Raw genomic sequence first — 19,925 nt, 5'->3', positions numbered from 1 at the left:
ACTGAGTAAAATATGAGAATGAGTGGTCACTATAGAAAGAATACTGAAGGAAAGAGAAGCTAGAGAGATAGGGAAAACATCAGTTTCAAGTCAAGTAAGAAAATTAAGATTTGATAGAAACTGACATACCTAAATGCACTAAATTACAATTTTTAAAATGATAAAAATGTGACTTACACAAACATAAAATTAACACAGAGAAATAGTTTATAACCATCTCATTAATGAGTCTATCAGTAAAATGATAGTCTGATACAAAGAACACGGAAGTAACAGATTTATAGAGTGTATTAGAAAAGTTACAAGAAAAGAAGTTTTTTGATTCCTTTTTAACTTTATTGAAGAAAATATGCATAGAGGAAACTACATACATTGTAGGTGTACATGTTGATGAATTTTCAAACTGAACAGAACCTTTTAAACAAGACCAAGACTAAGAAGTAGAACCTAGGCGACACCCAGAACCTACCTTATCCTTTTTTCTCATCATTACTTGCTCTATAAAGATCACATTATTCTGAAGGAAATATTAATTTAGGTAATAGTTTTTAAAAGTCACCGTCATTGAATTTTAATATAAATACAGAAAAACTGCCATTCATAGGTACCAGTTATATGAATTTTAATAGACACATACAATTGTGCAGCCACAATCATGTTATAAAAGATTTCCATCACCCTAAAAAAAATCTCTTCTTACCATGTTGTAGTCTGTCACCTCATTTACCCTCAGGTCTAGCAACAACAGATATGCCAGATGTGTTCCCCATTGTTATAACTTTGCACATCTAGAATGTGATATAGGTGGAATCACACTGAAGGTGAGGTTTCCAGTTTGCCTTCTTCCACTTAACAGGGTGTATTTGAGATCCATCCTTGTACCTGAAAATACCAGAGTATGTTCCTATTAATTGCCAAATAATATTCCATTGTAAAGATGTACCACAGGTTATTGACTCAGTAGTTCAAGGACATTTGGATTATTTCCAGTTTTAGAATATGTGAATAGAGCTGTTATAATTACTAGCATACAGTTCTTATTGTATCCATATTCTTTCTTTTATCCAGGTCAATAACACAGAGTGATAGGCACATGGGATCACATTGTAATTTTACACTGTATTTCCCTACTTGCAAATGTTGTTGAACATTTGTTTATGTGACTAGTTGCAATCTGTGTATCTTCTCTGTTGAAGTGTTTGTTCAAGTTTGTTTCCATTTTTTGTTGCTTATCTTTCCTTTTATTTTCATATTGTTGAGTTTTTGGAGTTCTTTATATATTCTGGATTCATGTTCTTTATTGAATATCTGTTTAGCAAATATTTTGTACAAGTCTGTGATTTGTTTGCTCATTCCCTCAACAGTCTCTTTCACAAAGCAGATTTTACATGTGATGAAGTACAATTTATTATTTCTTGCTCCAATTGTCCAGTTGTTCAATTTATTATTTCTTGTTCCAATCGTGTTTTGTACAAAAATTGGTGACTAGCCCTTGGTAACACAAATGTCTTATTCGTTCTCTAGAAATGGTAGAGTATTAGATTTTATATTGAGGTCTAAGATTCATTTTGAGACAACCGCAAAGAATGAGTCAATGTGTCTTTTTTGTAGCATGACGCTATTTGACGTATTCAACATCATTAAAGAAAAAGGAAGACTATCCGTCCTACATGGATTTTCCTTAGGAACTTCGTCAAAATTCATTTGACTATATTGCGTCAATCTATTGCTGAAGATTCTATTCTGTTTCATTGATCCAAATGTCTATCTTTTCACCAATGCCACACTCCCTTGATTATTTACCTTTGAGGTAAATCTTGAAATCAAATTATGTGAGTTTTACTGTGTTCTTTTTCAAAATTACTTTGACTATCTTAGTTCCTTTGCCATTTTTGTAAATTGTAGAATTGTCAATTTTTGGAAAAAAATGCTTATTCAGTTTTAATTAGGATTGCATTGACTATATAGATAATTTGAGATTGCATTTAATTAATAGATCCTTTGTTCACAGTTTTGCTGCTTATCAGTATCATCTTTCTTTCTTTCCTTCTTTTCTTCTTTCTTTTAAAATTCAGATTCCATGACCAACAGTCCCTATGAACTAATTTAGAATCTCTGTGTGCAGAGCTTAGGCATCTATGTATTTTTCATAATTTTTTGAAGAATTTGCTTAAGAACATATCCTAGTACTAGTCTACAGATTATTATATAGGGTCACCAAGACAGGACAAGACCCTGCACAGCTCAAATTTTGACCTTTATCTCTGTCAGATCTCTAATATTCTAATGTTCCATTACATAGAATATTATAGTTATCTCTATACTGTTCCATCTCCTCTGCCAATGCTTCCTATCTATATATTTTATCTTATCTCCTCTATTAAATAATTAATGAACTTAAATATATCTCTCATACCACCTAGAAGCACATAGAACATTAAAAGTTAACTAAGTCTAGTACTGTTTATTAAGTGGTTGTGAATTCTGTCATAGCTTAGGCTTTCATATTCTTTCATTATGTACATGTTTAAAGGATTTTGAGAGAAGTAAACAGATTATAGTCCCAGGAAGGGGACGTTGGATTTCAAAGAATTTAAATCATCAACCCAATGGCACATAGATATTTAGTATCACAGTTAAGTCTATGTTCTGTATCATCAGATTTTTTTTCCCCTTCTGATACATATTCTTTTTCCACTGAAGAAACATTTTATACTAGAGGCCAAAGTGCATTCAGGTAACCATTTGTATCATGTAGTTCATTGCTCCAGAACCATTCTCTTGTTTACCACAGAAAAAAACAAAATCATCTTGTTACTTTTCTGTCCCAGAAGAGAATTATTACGTTTTCTCCCTGGAACATCCCTGTGGACTTTAAGAAGAGTTTAGGAACCTGGTATAAGGGTCCAAATGCTTTGTATTCATCCCACACCTTAATTGAGTGAGTAGTTCATTTCCACAGGTAAGAGGAAAGGTTTTTCAACACTTGCAAAATATTTCAGAAGTCATAACCTTGAATCTCAAACTAGATTATATGCTTTAATATTTACATATGAGATAGAAATTTCTAGTTAACTCAGAGTTGAATTAAAAATTGAAGGAGAGAAGTCCAGGCAACATAGCAGGGTCAAGAGGAAATAGTCTTTATGTATTTAGGTCTATAGATTTGCAAGTTAGGAACTTGATTTAAATTGCTTGATTGAAGATAATAGTCCAAATAAAGGTAGTAGAAATAAGGGGCTATAGTTCATATTAGGAAAATTATTAAATGGAGAAAAATTTAACTATTAAGCAACCGTTGAGTACATGCCATTTGGGGATCATAATTTTATCTTTCTCATGGAAGGATATAAATGAATTTATATATAATTTACTAATTTGCTAATTGGTCTAGAAGATACTTCAATATGTTTTTTTAGTATAACGGTCTGCTTAAGCTTGTGGCTTTATAAAAGAGTTCAAATACATGAGGATATTATTTCGTGCTGTTTTTAGGGGATAACATTTCCAGAGTTATGGCATATCACAATAGGTCTGCAATATGGTCAAGTGGAAACAGCTTACAGTTTGGAGACAGAGAAACCTGGACTTGAGTCCTGGTTCAGATAGTAAATAACTGTGACCTTGATCAAGTTATAGGTCAGGCTGGTTCTCAGTTTTCTCATCTATAAAAGGACACTGAATTAGTTTGCAGTTTGCTATGTAAATTACATAAGAAAATGTTCACAAAACTTGTACCCTCTAGTAGCCGGTTAACAACATGTGATAGCTGCTCTCTTAGCTTTCCTTCTTCTCAAGCTTGGTGCTTGAGGTAGCGTTCTCTTGGCTGTCTGTTTTCTTAATGTATGAGAGTTGAGGAACTGATTTGATTTTAGTTTTGCAAAATGGTCACATTTTGTTAAAAATTCAACATCTATATTCTTGTCTTTCTAGACTCTATCTCTTACAGTGAAATCATTCAGACATAAAAGCAAACAGTTCTAATTTCCTTAAATATTAGCTAACAAAAATGCCTGTTTAGGAAACATCTTGGATGAAATAAATAAATCCGAAAATTTTTGTCTATCCTTCTCCAATTCCCTACAGTAAAAGGAATAATTGCTCTAATGGGACATAATGGGGAATAAGATATATCTTCATTCAGGCATCACCTTCTTATAATACAGATAAAATAAGAGAAATTAGGAGTTACGAGAAATTAATTATGTACAAAATTATCAGGGGAATTTAAGCAAATATGCTGTTATTCTCTTGTCATGCCCAAAGTCAGAATGCAATGACAGAGATGTATTTTGAAGGTGCCCAATACCATAGAATATCGGGATTCACTGGTTTTAATGTCATGAGAAAGGATTTTTAGTATATCTTAAGTGTCGTGCTATATAACATAATGCATAACTAAAAGAAGAAATACTTAGCTTATGGTCTGGTGCCTATTTATTTCTCAATGTTTTGATGAAGAAGTAATTTTATAACTCCTTATTAATATTTTGTAGTTCAGATGTAGAAGTCATATTTCATAAGTATTCATCCACATATAATTAAAACACTTTAATTTTATATAAGTTTAATGTATGTTATATATATGCACTCTGCAATCATACCATATTCATGCAGTTGAACAAGGTCTACCTGAAAAGTTGGTCAACCTTAGTTATTCTTTGGTTTGGAAGGATAAAGTTAATTTTCCAAGTTACACTGTCACTAGATGCTATATCAGAGATTTTAATACAGAATGTAGCTTCCAGATATAATGTTCTTAATCTTCTACCACAGTTAAGCAAGTATTAGAATAGTAATGTCACTGAAATTTCACCTGTAAACAATCAGCATGTATTTTGTGATGGATTCCTTTATGTATTTAGGTCTATAGGTTCATTTTTCAAACTTTGCTTGCATATTTGTTTTGTTTTCATTGTGTTTCTTCTTATTTGCCTAATTCCCACTTTATCCCTGACTGTCTTTTATTAATATTTTTGTATATAACCCATATGTTCTAGAGAGACAGAGAGAGAAAGGGGGGGAACAAAGAGAATGAGAAATTTTTTAAATAGAAATGACTTTTTTAATGCTCAAATAATACATTAATACATATTTACATAATTAATTGAAAGTTATGTTATTTTATTAATGTAACCATTCAAACTAAACTAGAAATTGTTAGGACACATTTGTGTGTGTGCATTCTCAAGAGTAATGTGTGAGTTATCTCTATTTATACAGAAGTCAAAATTTAGCTTAACTATTTTTTTTTAGTCTAGAATTCTGTAAGGATTAAATGGGTAATTTGGGGGGGAGCAATTTCTCCACATTTGAAAAGCTTTTTATTCTCTGGATTAAAAAAAACAATCTTCCACATGGATCTGGGAAGACCTTTCTGGGAAAATAAAATCCTGCAGCTTTCTTCTTCTGATACTCTTAAGCTAATTTTCTCACTCCTTGATGTGTGGAGAGCTCAATATGACAAAAATGTGATGCGTTTCTTGTCATGCATATAAAGCATTTGTATGTCCCTGGCTGTGCATACTGCAGATTTTTCACTCCTTTAAATAGAATTTGGTCTATGCCACACTGAAGGAAAAACAAGAATCCCAGTCCTGAAAACTTTCTCCTAAACATGGTAGATGAAGGATTTCATTTTGTTTCAGTAATGTAGCCTTCAGTTCACATACAGGTGACTCTTCCACTTTTTTTTAATGCGCTTTTCTTTTCTCATATTCCACTGAATGAGAAACAGTCTGATGGCATAGGAAAATACACCAGAAATAAAACACTACTTTGTGGCTTATGTAATGAGTTATTCTTTTAGCAATAGCTTTTATAAATTTTATGATCATGTAGTTTTTCTTTTATAATAATTTTAGAAACTCCCTAAGAAACTAAAATATATTAAAGGAATGGCCGTGATTTGGCAGAAATAGGTCTCAACAATACACTCAAGGACTTTGAAAGGATGAGTATATGAATAGAGAAAAACCTTACATTGATAGTGAGTTAAACTTGGAAAAACATTAAGAGTGTAGTGAACTATGGAGGCCTAAATGGACAACTTAGCGATATGTAGATCAAGAGAGAAAACTAAAAAACAAAACCAATGCTGTTACTGTTTACATGCAGGTACATCTGTATCCAGAATAACATCTGCTGTCTGTTCTCCAGTGTTCCAGAAGTCCTAGTGGAATGGGATCATAGCCGAAAGGAGAACCTGCCTTGGTTTGGTCAGAAAAGGGTATCGTGCATGACAGGTTGAAATGTAAATCTAATTTATCCCACTTTCTAGTTATCTGGAAAGATTTTAAACTTAAATAACTTTTACATTGATTTTTTTCATTTAAATGCAACAAAATTTTGTGATATAATTATGGTTCCTCCCATTTTAATAATTTTGAACATTAAAGAAAGTTATTTCACACACACTGTAGAAAATCTAGGATTTGTACTCAGATGTTTACTTTCTCCGATAATATTTTTGCATTTAAAAATTCCTGTATTCATTTATCCCCGTGAATTTTAACAGATTGCAATATGAAACTAAATGGTAGTAAATTTAACAGAAAATAAATTGGAAATTAAACTGCATAAATTGGCATGTTTTTAACATGGAAAATTTAGTCAATCCTGAATAAGATAGTTCTTTAATTTAACAGGGTAATTCATTCACTTGGACCCAACTTCTTCACCACTGCCTATTTCTTTACTGCCAAGGATTTCAACATGCCTTTCTAAGAAACAAACAAGAGGATATAATAGAGTGGGTTCTGTATTCAAAAATATTGCTTTAAAACCTATAAATAAAACTGAAATGTCACAGTTGACATCAGATTTAGATTTATACAGGATTCAGATGAAAAATGTAACTGAAGTCACCATGTTTGTATTGATGGGCTTCACAGATGATTTTGAGGTACAAGTCTTCCTATTTTTGCTATTTCTAGCGATCTATATATTTACTCTGATAGGCAATTTGGGACTGGTTGTATTGGTGATTATGAATTCCCGGCTCCACAACCCTATGTACTACTTTCTAAGTGTGTTATCATTCTTGGATGCCTGCCATTCTTCAGTTGTGACCCCAAAAATGTTGGTCAATTTCCTGTCAGAGAAAAAAGATGTTTCATTCCTTGGATGTGCAGCACAGATGTTTCTCTTTGTTACCTTTGGGACCGCAGAATGCTTTCTCTTGGCTGCAATGGCATATGATCGCTATGTAGCAATCTACAACCCTCTGCTGTATTCAGCTATCATGTCAACCAGGGTCTTTGTGCCACTCATCATTATTTCCTATGTTGGTGGCATTTTGAATGCTTCAGTGCATACAGGGGCCACATTTAGCCTATCTTTTTGTGCATCCAATGAAATTAGACATGTCTTTTGTGATATTCCTCCTCTCCTTGCTATTTCTTGTTCTGACACTCACACAAACCAGTTTTTACTCTTCTACTTTGTGGGCATTATTGAGATAGTCACTATCCTGATTGTCCTGATCTCCTATACTTTCATTCTGGTGGCCATTCTGAAGATTCATTCTGCTGAAGGGAGACAAAAAGTATTCTCTACATGTGGTTCTCATCTAACTGGAGTGTCAATATTTCACGGAACAATCCTCTTCACGTATGTGAGACCAAGTTCCAGCTACTCTTTGGACCATGACATGATAGTGTCGACATTTTACACCATTGTGATTCCCATGTTGAATCCCATCATCTACAGTTTAAGGAACAAAGATGTAAAAGGTGCAATGAAAAGAGTGTTTGGTAAAAATTAATGTGTCAATAAAGCAGATTTTTCACACTAATCATTAAATTGAAACCAGTTGAGAATGATGTTCATTATCTCCATATCAAGAAGTTATGATGAAAATGTTCTGTTTTAGTTTATTAGTATCTTTCTGTTGTTCTTACATGTTTTTGCATAAAGATGAGAGTCATACCTCTACCCATGCAGTTTCCACACATGCAGAAAAACTGTCATCTATTTGCTTCTTACTTAATTCACTCTCAGATATACACACACACACACATACGTATATACATAAAATTACTTATATGTATATATATGCTGATACAGATTGTGTTATTTTCTTAGGGCTGTTATAACAAATTACAGAATTGTGGCTTAAACAACAAAAATTTATTTATCACTGTCATAGAACCTAGGAGTCAGAGATCACGGTGATGGCTGGGTTGGTTTCTTCTGAGGCCTTTCTCCATGGGTTGAAGAAAGCAATTTTCTGCCTCTGTCTTCAGATCATCATTCTTCCATGTATTTCTCTGTTCTAACTCTTTTTATAAGGACAGCAGTCATATTGAATTAGGGTCCACTCTAAAGGATCTCATTATTATTATTATTGTGTGTGTGGTGAGGAAGATTGGCCCTGAGCTAACATCTGTTGCCAATCTTCTTCTTTTTGCTTGTAGAACATTGTCCCTGAGCTAACATCTGTGCCAATATTCCTCTATTTTGTATGTGGGACACCTCCACAGCATAGCTTGATGTGAGGTGTGTAGGTCTGCGCCCAGGATCCAAACCTGTGAAGCCTCGGCTGCCGAAGCAGAGCACACAAACTTAACCACTACACCACTCGGCCAGCTCCAAGGATCTCATTTTAAGTTAATTATCTCCAAAAAGACAGTACTGCCAAACATACTGACATTCTGAGCTACATGGGTTAGGATTTTAACATATGAATATTGGCCTATATTGTACGGGTATATACACATAGAGTCAGATATGCATGTAATCTTTACTTTAAAATGTATAGTATTAACTTTCATCTCATATGACTCAAATTGTTTGTTTCAATATTTGCAATTGTCAGTAACTTTATAATTATACCTGACTAGCTTGCTCAAGTACCACCTAATCCATAGCAAAACCACAGCTCACAGAATCTCAGAGCACTCTCCATGGAATTGTTGGTTTGGACTCCAGTTCAAAGAACTTTGCTCCATCCTTAGATCTACACGTTGACAGCAATCTAATCCCAACCTGTGGTTTGGAGACCACAGACATGTGTTCATATTCCTGGTGCCATTACCATGCTTTTTGTAAGGGTACATTTCTCCCCCATTTATTATTTTATTATTTCATCCAGAGCATGGACATTAAACCCATTCTTTGTTTCCTCACAGAATACAGAGACTGGGCATTAGCATTTACAAAGATTATACTTAAACTCAAGAATGACAAAAGACAAGCACAATTCAGAGAATAAGGTGCAGTAGTCTAGCAGATTGGGCTCTTCCCAAACTAAGCCCTGGCTCATGTTTGTGGGTTTCCCTACAGGCCTGGTCCTGACTCAGCTTGGACTCCAGTTTTCTTTGACTCCTATCCCTCTGTAATGCCCTTGAAGATGTCACCTCTCCTCAGTGACAAGGCCCAAGAACTAGGATACAGAAGTCTCTACCATGTTTAGCCCTGCCTCCTGCAGACCTCATTTTCATTGCAAAGAATCCTCATTTAATGTTAATTATATATGGCTGTGTTCTTCCTTCCTTCCTTTCATTATCATTCATTTTTTTGTGTGTGTAAAATCACCTTAGTTGCAATAAGACAATCTCCTTAAAACATCAAATATAACCTAAGGACTTTTCTCATTTTAGGGAGTTATTTTTAGGGCATCCCATTAAAGGATTATTAAGTTTAAATTACCTCAACAATACATTACACAGCACCTCTTACACAATATATTACTTTCACAACTTTTCTGCAGTTCTTTTTTCCAGTTTGGAAGGCTCTCTACACTTCTATTGACCTCATGTCTTCTACTTAATGCTTCTTCTTAGTCATGGGCATTCTGACTATCATAAGAAGGTACATGTGTAGGTTGGAGATAGGTCAAGCTGGCTTTTCCAGTTTCATGCTCAAAGACTCACTCACATATTTTCATTGTCTTAAAATATTGTCTTATATAACTGCTTAGACGCTCATAGCTAAGCCTAAGTCATTAGCACTTCTACCTGAATTCCTTGAGTCCCATAACCAGATAGACCTTACCTTCAAAGTGACACTCTGTGCTTTAGATATTATATGTTGCTCTAACAGTACTTCCTGAGACCTACATCTTACAGAAGCCCCTTCTTTATTTCAAACTTTCCTTCCCAAAGTTTCTTCCCTATTCATTGACATTTGTCTCTTAGAATGTTCTTCCTCAAGGTGAAGTCCTGCCATTTTGGAAGGGAGTATGTACTGCATCTTTCTAAGATCTTCCATGACCTGCACCACCAAACATTTTGGACTCCTACAGTCTCTTTGTGAATCCCTCATTGAGCCTGGATGTGTGTGCCACTCGGAGCAAGTAAGGGCTTTTCGACTTTCTCAGCTTGATTGAGCTGAGATGCCCACTCTGTAAATTGTCCTCTTCTTGAGGTGTTGGGTTTTTTAAATTTCTAGGTCCCAAGGGTCATAGATCCTGTTAATACTTCCCTTTTCATGTTTACCATGTACTTGCCAAGAAAGCACTGACTCCAACAAGATTCAGCTGCTTTGGGGTGCCTTGACACCTTAAAAATCCTTGCTGTGGTGTTAATAGAGGTCTTCTGTGATATAATTTGTCAAAGTAGTCATCTATTTATTTTTCTTTCTCTTTTTTCTTTTTTCATTTTTAATTTGTTTGTTGTTGTTTGTACATATTTTATTAAGGAAGTGTTTTGGGGCAAATTCTGGGTTTATTAATGAGAATTTTCTGTAATTTTTCTCTGTCTGCATTGTTTCAGTTTTACGTAATTTTCTTTTATTTTTAAGACTTTACTTTCTTTAGAGCAGTTTTAGGTTCACAGAAAAATTAAGAGGAAGGTGCAGAGATTTCTCATATACGCCCTGTCCCCTCGAGTGTATAGCCTTCCCCATTAGTAACACGTTTCACTAAAGTGGTACATATTTTACAATTGATAAACTTACATTGACATGTTATAATCATTCAAAGTCCATCATTTACCTTAGGGTTTACTCTTGGTGTTGTATATTCTATAGTTTGAAAAAATATATAATGGCATGAATCCATCATTATAGTATTATGCAGAGTATTTTTCTTGTCCTAAAAATCCTCTCTGCTCTGCCTCTTCATCCTGTCACTCCCAAACCTCTGGCAACCAGTGACCATTTTACTGTCTCCATAGTTTTCTTTTTCCAGAATGTCATATCGTTGGAATTGCACTGTAGGTAGCCTTTTCAGATTGGCTTCTTTTACTTACTAATATGCATTTAAGTTTCCTTCTCTCGTCTTTTCCTTCCTTGATAGCTCATTATTTTTAGCACTGCATGATCATTCATTGTCTGGATGTGCCACAGCTTATTTATCTGTTCACCTACTGAAGGACAGCTGGTTGCTTCCAAATTTGGCAATTATCAATAAAGATGGTACAAACATCTGTGTGCAGCTTTTTATGTGGATATGTTTTCAGCTCCTTTGCATAAATACCAAGGAGTGGAATTAATGTATTATATAGTAAAAGTATGTTTAGTTTTGTAATTCATTCATCCATTCTCTTTTGTCATTGCTGGTCGTTTATTTCACTTATATTTAAACATACATAAGCAAGTATACACATAAGATATACACATAAACATATACATTTTCTTCCTACTACTCTGTTATTTCACTCAAATCTCTACTTGCTTGATTGGTTTCTGAAGAGATGTTGGATGTAATTCTTATCTTTGTTCCTCTATAGATGAGATCTTTTTTTCCTCTAGCTTCTCTCAGGATTTTTTCTTCATCTTTGATTTTCTGTACTTTGAATGTGATATGCCTACGTGTAGTTTTTATTTGGCATTTATCTTGCTTGGTGTTCTCTAAGCTTTCTGAACCTGGATCTGTGGTTTGGTGTCTGCCATTAATTTGGGAAAATTTTCATTCATTATTCTTTCAAATATTTCTTCTTTCCTTTTCCCACAGACCTTGGATATTCTCTATGATTTTTTTTCCAATCTTTGTTCTTTTTGCTTTCCAGTTTTTGAAATTTCTATTGATATAGCCTCAAGTTCAGAGATTCTTTCCTCTCCCATGTCTAGTCTACTTAGTAAGCTCATTAAAGGCATTATCCGTTACAGTTAAAATATTTTTCACTTCTGGCATTTCTGTTTGGTTCTTTATTAGGATTTCTGTCTTTCTACTTTTATTACCCATCTGTCCTTTCATGTTGTCTACTTTATTCATTAGAATATTTAGCATATTTATCAGAGTCATCTTAAATTCATGATCTGATATTTACTTATTATATCCATGTCATTTCTGAGTCTGAAACTTAGTCTTTGGCTTCAAATTATGTTTTTTTTTTCCTTTTAGTATGAACTGTCACTTTTTCTTGGTAGCTAGACAAAATTTACTGGATAAAAGGAACTGCTATACATAGACCTTTATTAATGGTGTGATGAGGTGTGGGAGTTGGGAAAGTGTTCTGCAGTCTTGTGATTGGTCTCAGTACTTTAGTAAGCCTATGCCTCTGGACTATGAACTTCAAAACACGTCTTAGTCTTTTTCTTTGCCCTTGGTTGGGACTGGATCGCTAGAGTGAGCTGAAATTTGGTATGTCCCTTCTCCCAAGTTAGTTAGACTGAGATAATATCCCAGCAGGCTAGTCTCTGGTTTACCAGTTTCTCGTGAGGGCAGGCTTTGTTAAAAATAGAATGCTTTGCATCTTTCAAAATGATTCCTTTTGCTTCCTTCTGCTGGAAACATAAGGAATTTATCTGATACATACTGTGGGAACCTGGTCAAGCTCCTGGAGGTAAATCTCACAATATTTTGGGGGCCCTCCTATGACTGGATTCTCCTCCAAATTTTAACTCTCAGAGTTGTCCACACTGAGCCTCCAGCAATTTGTTACAGTTCAGGTTCCCATTCAGGCAGTGGTTCCCATGGTGGTTTCTGCTTCTGAGTCTCTGCTCAGGAAAGCCTAACTCTCTATATTCACCTGTTTGTCTCTCCAATAAGAGGACACTGTTTTGAGAATTCAAAAAGTGTTGCTGAGTTTTCAGTGTGTTCAGCTTTTCACTTGTTGATAGGATGGAGTGGCAACTTCCAAGCTCCTTACATGTAGAACTGGAAATTGGACCTTTTTAATTTTTATTTTAAGATTTGTTTCTATTTTTCTCCTTTGTATAGTAGAAAGTTTACTCAAATTTCTGGTAATATATGTTGTCTGCCCATCTTTACAAGTGGGTCATTGAAAGGAATTATTGATGCCATGTTACATTGCTTCATTCAGATTTGTTTCCACCATCATATCATCATAAAGATATACACTGTAGCACCTCTAAAATATGTCCTATCCTTACAACAACATTATACTTTATCCCCCTCTCAACATTGCTTCTGTTAATGGTGTCTATAGTCCCTGACATTATTTTTCTGTTTCTCCCCAACATAGTAGGCTCTCAAAAGTATTTTTGAACAGATAAATAGATGAATGATTGTCAAATCGATTTACTAAATTGGGCTCAATTTTCTTATCAATAAAGTGAGAAGTTGTTCACTTGATATGTTGTTTCCAACTCAACTGCTTATCAGGAGCATCTGGATAATTGAAGAAAAGTAAAAATATTAAGTATCTATCTCCTTTGTATATCAGTGTTGAATTTCTGCACTTATTTCCTAGGGGGCTGTGTGTGTATATATACACATAAATAGATATTAGCATGTCTTTCAAATATGCTATAGATTACTATTCAAGAATCATAATCTTGCATGACTTCTGAAGTCTTACAGAACTTTCGATGTTTTCTGTCTCCTACTCCACATGCTTATAGCATTTTGTACATTTTATCACACGAATAATAAACATTTCAGTAAGTTCAAAATTTATGTCTTTTTCATTTCAAACACAGCACTTTATAATTTTGATGGAGTGGAAGTTTAATGAATTTGGGTGACTGTAAATACACATGCTGTACCTTGTAAGGAATATAATGTAATTTTACCTTTGTTTTTTTCCATGTAAACTGACTTGTTGTGAAATAAAAAAGTTAGGTTGCCACGATTAGGACCTGAAACTCCGAGAAGTTACGTAATAACTCAGTATCAGAGATGTGACGTGAGATTATGTCTCATGTCTTAAGAGTTCTTATCTATTGGTTAAATTTAATCCTACGTATTTTATTCCTTTTGTTGCCATTGTAAATGGGATTGTGTTCTTAATTTCTCTTTCTGCTATTTAACTGGTAGTGTATGGAAGTGCAACCAACTTTTGTATGCTGATTTTGCACCCTGCAACTTTATTGCATTCGTTTATTTTTTTTAATAGTTTTTACTGTACTCTTTAGTGTTTCTTATATATAAAATCAAATCATCTGAAAATAGTAACAGTTTCACTTCTTCCTTTCCAATTTGGGTTTCTTTTATTTCTTTTTCTTGTCTGATCATTCTATCTAGAGCTTCCAATATTTTGTTAAATAAGAGTGGTGAAAGTGAGCATCCTTGTCTAGTTCCTGTTCTTAGAGGGATGGCTTTCAATTTTTAAGCATTGAATATGATGTTAGCTGTGGGTTTGTCATATATGCCCTTTATTATCTTGAGGTACTTTCCTTTTACACCCATTTTATTCATAGTTCTTGTCATAAATGGATGCTGTATCTTGACAAATGCTTTATCTGCATCTATTGTGATGATCATGTGATTTTTATTCTTCATCCTGTTAATGTGGTGTATCATGTTGATTGATTTGCAGATGTTGAACCATTTTTGCATCCCTGAGTAAATTCCACTTCATCATGGTGTATGATCTTTTTAATGTATTGCATTTAATTTACTAATATTTTCTTGAAGATTTTTGCACATGTGTTCATCAGTGATATTGATCTGTAATTTTCCCTTTTTTTGTTGTCCTTGTCTAGTTTTGTTATCAGGGTAATAATGTCGGCATCGTAGAGTTGGGAAGCATTGCCTTCTCTGCAATTTTTTGGAAGAATTTGAGAAGGAGAGGCATTAAGTATTCTTTGAATGTTTGGTAGAATTCACCAGAGAAGCCCTCTGGTCCTAGACTTTTTTTTTTTTTAGATTTTTTATTTTTTTCCTTTTTCTCCCCAAAGCCCCCCACTACATTGTTGCATATTCTTCATTGTGGCTCCTTCTAGTTGTGGCATGTGGGTTGCTGCCTCAGCGTGGTTTGGTGAGCAGTGCCATGTCCACGCCCAGGATTCGAACCAACGAAACACTGGGCCGCCTGCAGCGAAGCGAGCGAACTTAACCACTCGGCCACGGGGCCAGCCCTTAGATTTTTGTGTTTTGGGAGGTTTTGATTACTGTTTTGATCTTCTTACTAGTGATTTGTCTATTCAGATTCTCTATTTATTCTTGATTCAGTTTTGGAAGGCTGTATGAGTCTAAGAATTTATCCATTTCTTTAAAAATAAATTTTGTTCTTTTGTTTTGTTCTTTAATCAACGAGGTAGAATACTTGTACACTGAAAATTATAAAATATTGTTGAAATAAATTGAAGAAGACACAAAGAAATGGAAAGATATTCCATGCTCATGCATTGGAAGAATTAACATAGCTAAAATGTTCATACTTCCTAAAGCAATCTACAGATTCTGTGCAATCCCTATTAAAGTCCCAACAAAATTTTTCACAGAAATAGACTAAAGAATCCTAAAATTTCTATGTGACAACAGAAGACCCTGAATAGCCAAAGCAATCCTTAGAAAAAAAAAGCAAGGCTGGAGGTATCAAAATCCCCGACTTCATAATAAATGACAAAGCTATAGTAATCAAAAAAGCATAGTGCTGACACAAAAACAGACACACAGATCAATGAAACAGAATTGAAAGCCCTTAAATAAACTCACACATCTATGGACAGCTAATTTTTGACAAGGGAGCCAAGAACCTACAACAGAGAAAGGAAAGTCTCTTCCATAAATGGTGTCTGGAAAAATGAAAAGCCACCTGCAAAGAATGACAGTAGAACATTATCTTACATCTTACACATGAAAATTAACTCAAAAAGGATGAGACTTGAATGTAACTCCAGAAACCATAAAACTTCTAGAAGAAAATATAGGTAGTATGGACTTCAACCTCAGTCTTGCAGTATCTTTTTGAATATTGTGTCTCACTAGGCAAGGGAAACAAAATAAAAAGTAAACAAACGGAACTACATCAAACTAAAAAGATTCTTTATGGCAAAGGAAATCATCAAGAAAATGAAATGGCAATCTAACAACTAAGAGAATATATTTGCAATTCATACATCTGATGAAGAGTTAATATCTAAAATACATAAAACATTCATACATTGTAACAATAAAAAAATTACAGACAGAGGACCTGAATAGACATTTTTACAAAGAAGATATACAGATAGCCAAGACGCACATGAAAAGATGTTCAACATCAGTAATTATTAGACAAATAGAAGTCAAAACTTCAATGACTTTCTCTCCAAAGTTTACTCCTCTCTAAATAGTAATATATTTGAAGGACTATGAACAAAAATTAATATACAGCCTAGTAAACTAATTAAATGTATAAAGCAATAAATATATAAAGCAATTTCCTTTAAATATGCCCATTTTTAGTTACAAATTTAAGATGACCATAAAATTGAACTTTTTTCATCAGATGTATTTATTTTTACAACATAAGCAAATATTGGGGCACAAAATTAATACAATAACTAATCGTTATAATATGTTTGTTTTGTGATTATTAGTACACACCAAAACCAACGAATTAAATAAGGATTAAATCCAATGGATTGTATTTTGATTATGATTCTTTTTTTCTACTCACTCTTTATGTCTCTGGACTATTCTTTAGAGAATAAAGAAGTTTTGAGAACTATGTGATCTGCTGATTCCGAAAATACTCTCAGCTCACCACAACTCCATTTGTTAAATTACAGTGAGCTTAAATTTACTTGGAAAGAAAGTCTACCATCACACGTGGATTAATCATAAGCTTTGCTGATGAACACATACTTTCAGATTCTAAATCCTGTTATTCATCTTGAACAGATGTCAAGAATTGTATTGGGGCTGACCTTTTTCTTGTGACTCCTGGTCACATTTAAAAAAATAAATTACATCATATTCATCAAAATTTTTATTTTATTTCTTTTAATTTGCCTATTACCTCACATCTATAATCTCCTTACCCCTATATAATCACTTGTCTCAACCTCTGTTCAGTTTATATTCCTTCCCATGACAGTTAAAATAACAAAATACCCACATATTTAGAGCTTTTCTAATCAAATTATTAACACATTTGAAATTAAATGGTATATTTAAAAGCATTCTATAGTGTGAGAGTCACTCAGAAATAGTTAATTAGAGTAAGTGGTTTGAGAACCCTAAGTTGTTTTGTTGTCAATTCATTTCCAATACATAGGATTCAAACTAAATTCTGCCTTCTCTGACATCTCATATGAGTATTTCTGGTTTTCTCTGCCTGTTTTCTTTCCAGTAATTCTATAAAAATATTTTATCTTGATCTTGACAATTCTTCTAGTGAATCCTGACTTTGTCTTTCCCAGAAAGTTGTTGTTCTGTGCTTTGTTCTCCTTCTGTCACTATTTCTAATCCAAATGACAATTTCACTTACTGGTGGGATCCACGTCAAAATATTGGATGTGGAGCCTGGTTTGCATTATAAATTTAAATAATGCACAGACTAGTATACGCAGCAGATTGTGTGCCTCCAGGACAGATTCAAATTTCCTGTGGGTGGTTATACAAAAACTAAAATGATAATAATTGAATAAAATCTATCCTTCACCTCGTGCTGTACTATGAGCTAGTAATTGAAAATTTGGATTTCATTGGACATTTGACTCCTAATTTGTTTGACAATGGGATTATCCAAGAAAGATTTCTGGTATTCCTTCTTTCATTTCTTTCTGCTTTTTTGCTCTTTAATATTGAGTTTTATGTCGTGGTGTAACTTTTTTATTTTTGTTGTTATATTTTAATTGCTATTTGTTGTGAACGACTTTAATTGTGACTCAGATAATAATTATGTAGTTGTTATTTCACTGAATCCACAATAAACACTACCTAAACAGATATAATACCTTGAACTATATCATATGCTTTTTAAGAATATTTCTTCCCTTTTTGAACACAGCTCTTGAGGGAGTAGAAAAGCATATGGAATTTAGATATCTAAAAGTAACAAGTATAACCAATTATTTAGTCAAAAAAGGGATAAGGTAATTCTTAGTATTTAAGAAACAAATTTGAATGAAATATAAGTTGTCATTATTAAGCGATTGCTTAATTTAATCATGTCTTATCATCCTGGAAAAATATTGATTAATTCTTCCAGATATACCGCAGGAAATCTAATAGAGATAGAAAGTGTTTAGAGATTAGCTCAGAAAATGTGATAATCCAGGAGGCTGCTACTCTGTAGAACCAACTTAATTCAGAACATTTTATATTTAACATCATAAAGATTCAATTTCGTTAACACCTTTTATCTTTTAATATTTACTCCAATATTGTATAATTATTAACGTTCTTGTTCTACAGGTGAGTAGATTATAGTAAATAATTTTACACAATTACTGAAAGGTCTAAAATGCTGATATTCTGTTCCAATGCTCGATACAGGTAGACAATCTCACAAGTTTGGATGTCAGAAGGAAAGTATTTTTCAGCCAGTCACTTGGTGCTGTAACGTGATTTAATATGACGACAACTAGCAGAATAGAGTGGTAAATTAACCAGTTCGCCTGATGGTTTTAAAATTACATGAGGTCAGCCAGTGAGCGAACACTCATATTTTCCATTTGATTCTGCAGTAAGTGGCATAAACACTCGACCCATTGTATTGTCACTGCTTCCTGGTCCATAACTGGGAAATTATACATGCCAAAAAATAAATATGAAAACACAGCTCACCGTCCCTTGAATCACAATATTGAGTCACAATTTTATTTATTCTTTTTGTAGTAAATGAATTATAATTTAATGAATATTTTCAAGTTTGTTCCGTAAAGTGTCGGCATGAAGAATGTGACTGAAGTTACTATATTTGTACTGAAGGGCTTCACAGACAACTGTGAGCTACATCTTCTTCCTGTTTCTAGCAATGTTTCTGTTTACTCTGATGGGAAATTTGGGACTGATTGTATTGGTTATTGGGGAGTCCAGGCTACACAACCCCATGTATTATTTTCTGAGTGTGTTATCATGTGTGGATGCCTGCTTCTCCTCAGCAATTACTACAAATATGTTAATAGATTTTCTGTCAAAGAATAAAGCCGTTTCATTCCTTGGATGTGCAACACAGATGTTTCTCACTATTACTTTTGCTTTCTTTTGGCTGCAATGGTATATGATCACTATATGGCAATCTATAACCCTTTCCTGTGTTTACTTAGCATGTCACCCTGAGTTGATGTGCCATTCAACATTGCTTCCTATTTAGAGGTATCTTGCATGCTGCTTTATTCACAGTGGCTACTTTTAGTCTATCCTATGAATCCAATGAAATTAGATATGTCTTTCGTGACATTGCTCCTGTCTTTGCTATCCTGGGTGTCCTCATCTCCTATGGTTGCATTCTGTTGCTGATTCTAAGGATACATTCTGCTAAAAGGAGGATAAAAGTATTTTCTGCATGTGGTTCTCATCTAACTGGAGTGCTAATTTTTCATGGTAAACTTTTCATGTTTGTGTGACCAAGTTCCAACTATGCTTTGGATCATGACATGATAAGGTCAATATTTCACACTATTGTGATTCTTATGCTGAATCCCATCATCTATAGATTAAGGAAAAAAGATGAAAAACAGGCACTGGAAAAAATGTTTTGAAAAAATGGCTTATCAGTAAAGTAAATGTTCACAGTAAAAATTGATTTTAAAAAATTGAGAGTTATATTCTGTGCCTCAATATATGATGAAAATGGTTTGTTTTAGTATATTAATGTATTTCTCTTTTCCTAGATATTTTAAAATAAAGATCATAGTTAAAC

The 19,925-nt window shown here is 33.7% G+C and overlaps 1 protein-coding gene and 1 pseudogene across 1 annotated transcript; both read left to right on the top strand.

Annotated features, from left to right (window-relative positions):
- Positions 1 to 6,799: 6,799 nt before the first annotated feature.
- LOC124229560 (olfactory receptor 5T3-like) lies at positions 6,800 to 7,765 on the top strand. Its single transcript, XM_046644835.1, has one exon. It carries the CDS (start codon positions 6,803 to 6,805, stop codon positions 7,763 to 7,765), a length of 963 nt encoding a protein of 320 aa, XP_046500791.1. The 5' UTR covers positions 6,800 to 6,802.
- An 11,187-nt stretch (positions 7,766 to 18,952) lies between these two features.
- On the top strand, positions 18,953 to 19,764 carry LOC124229659 (olfactory receptor 5T2-like; annotated as a pseudogene).
- Positions 19,765 to 19,925: the final 161 nt, after the last annotated feature.

Source organism: Equus quagga, chromosome 17 (genome assembly GCF_021613505.1).
Source record: "Equus quagga isolate Etosha38 chromosome 17, UCLA_HA_Equagga_1.0, whole genome shotgun sequence".
Taxonomy (NCBI): Eukaryota; Metazoa; Chordata; class Mammalia; order Perissodactyla; family Equidae; genus Equus; species Equus quagga.
Note: the sequence above shows the minus strand (reverse complement) of the source record. Positions and strands in the feature narration are given on the sequence as shown.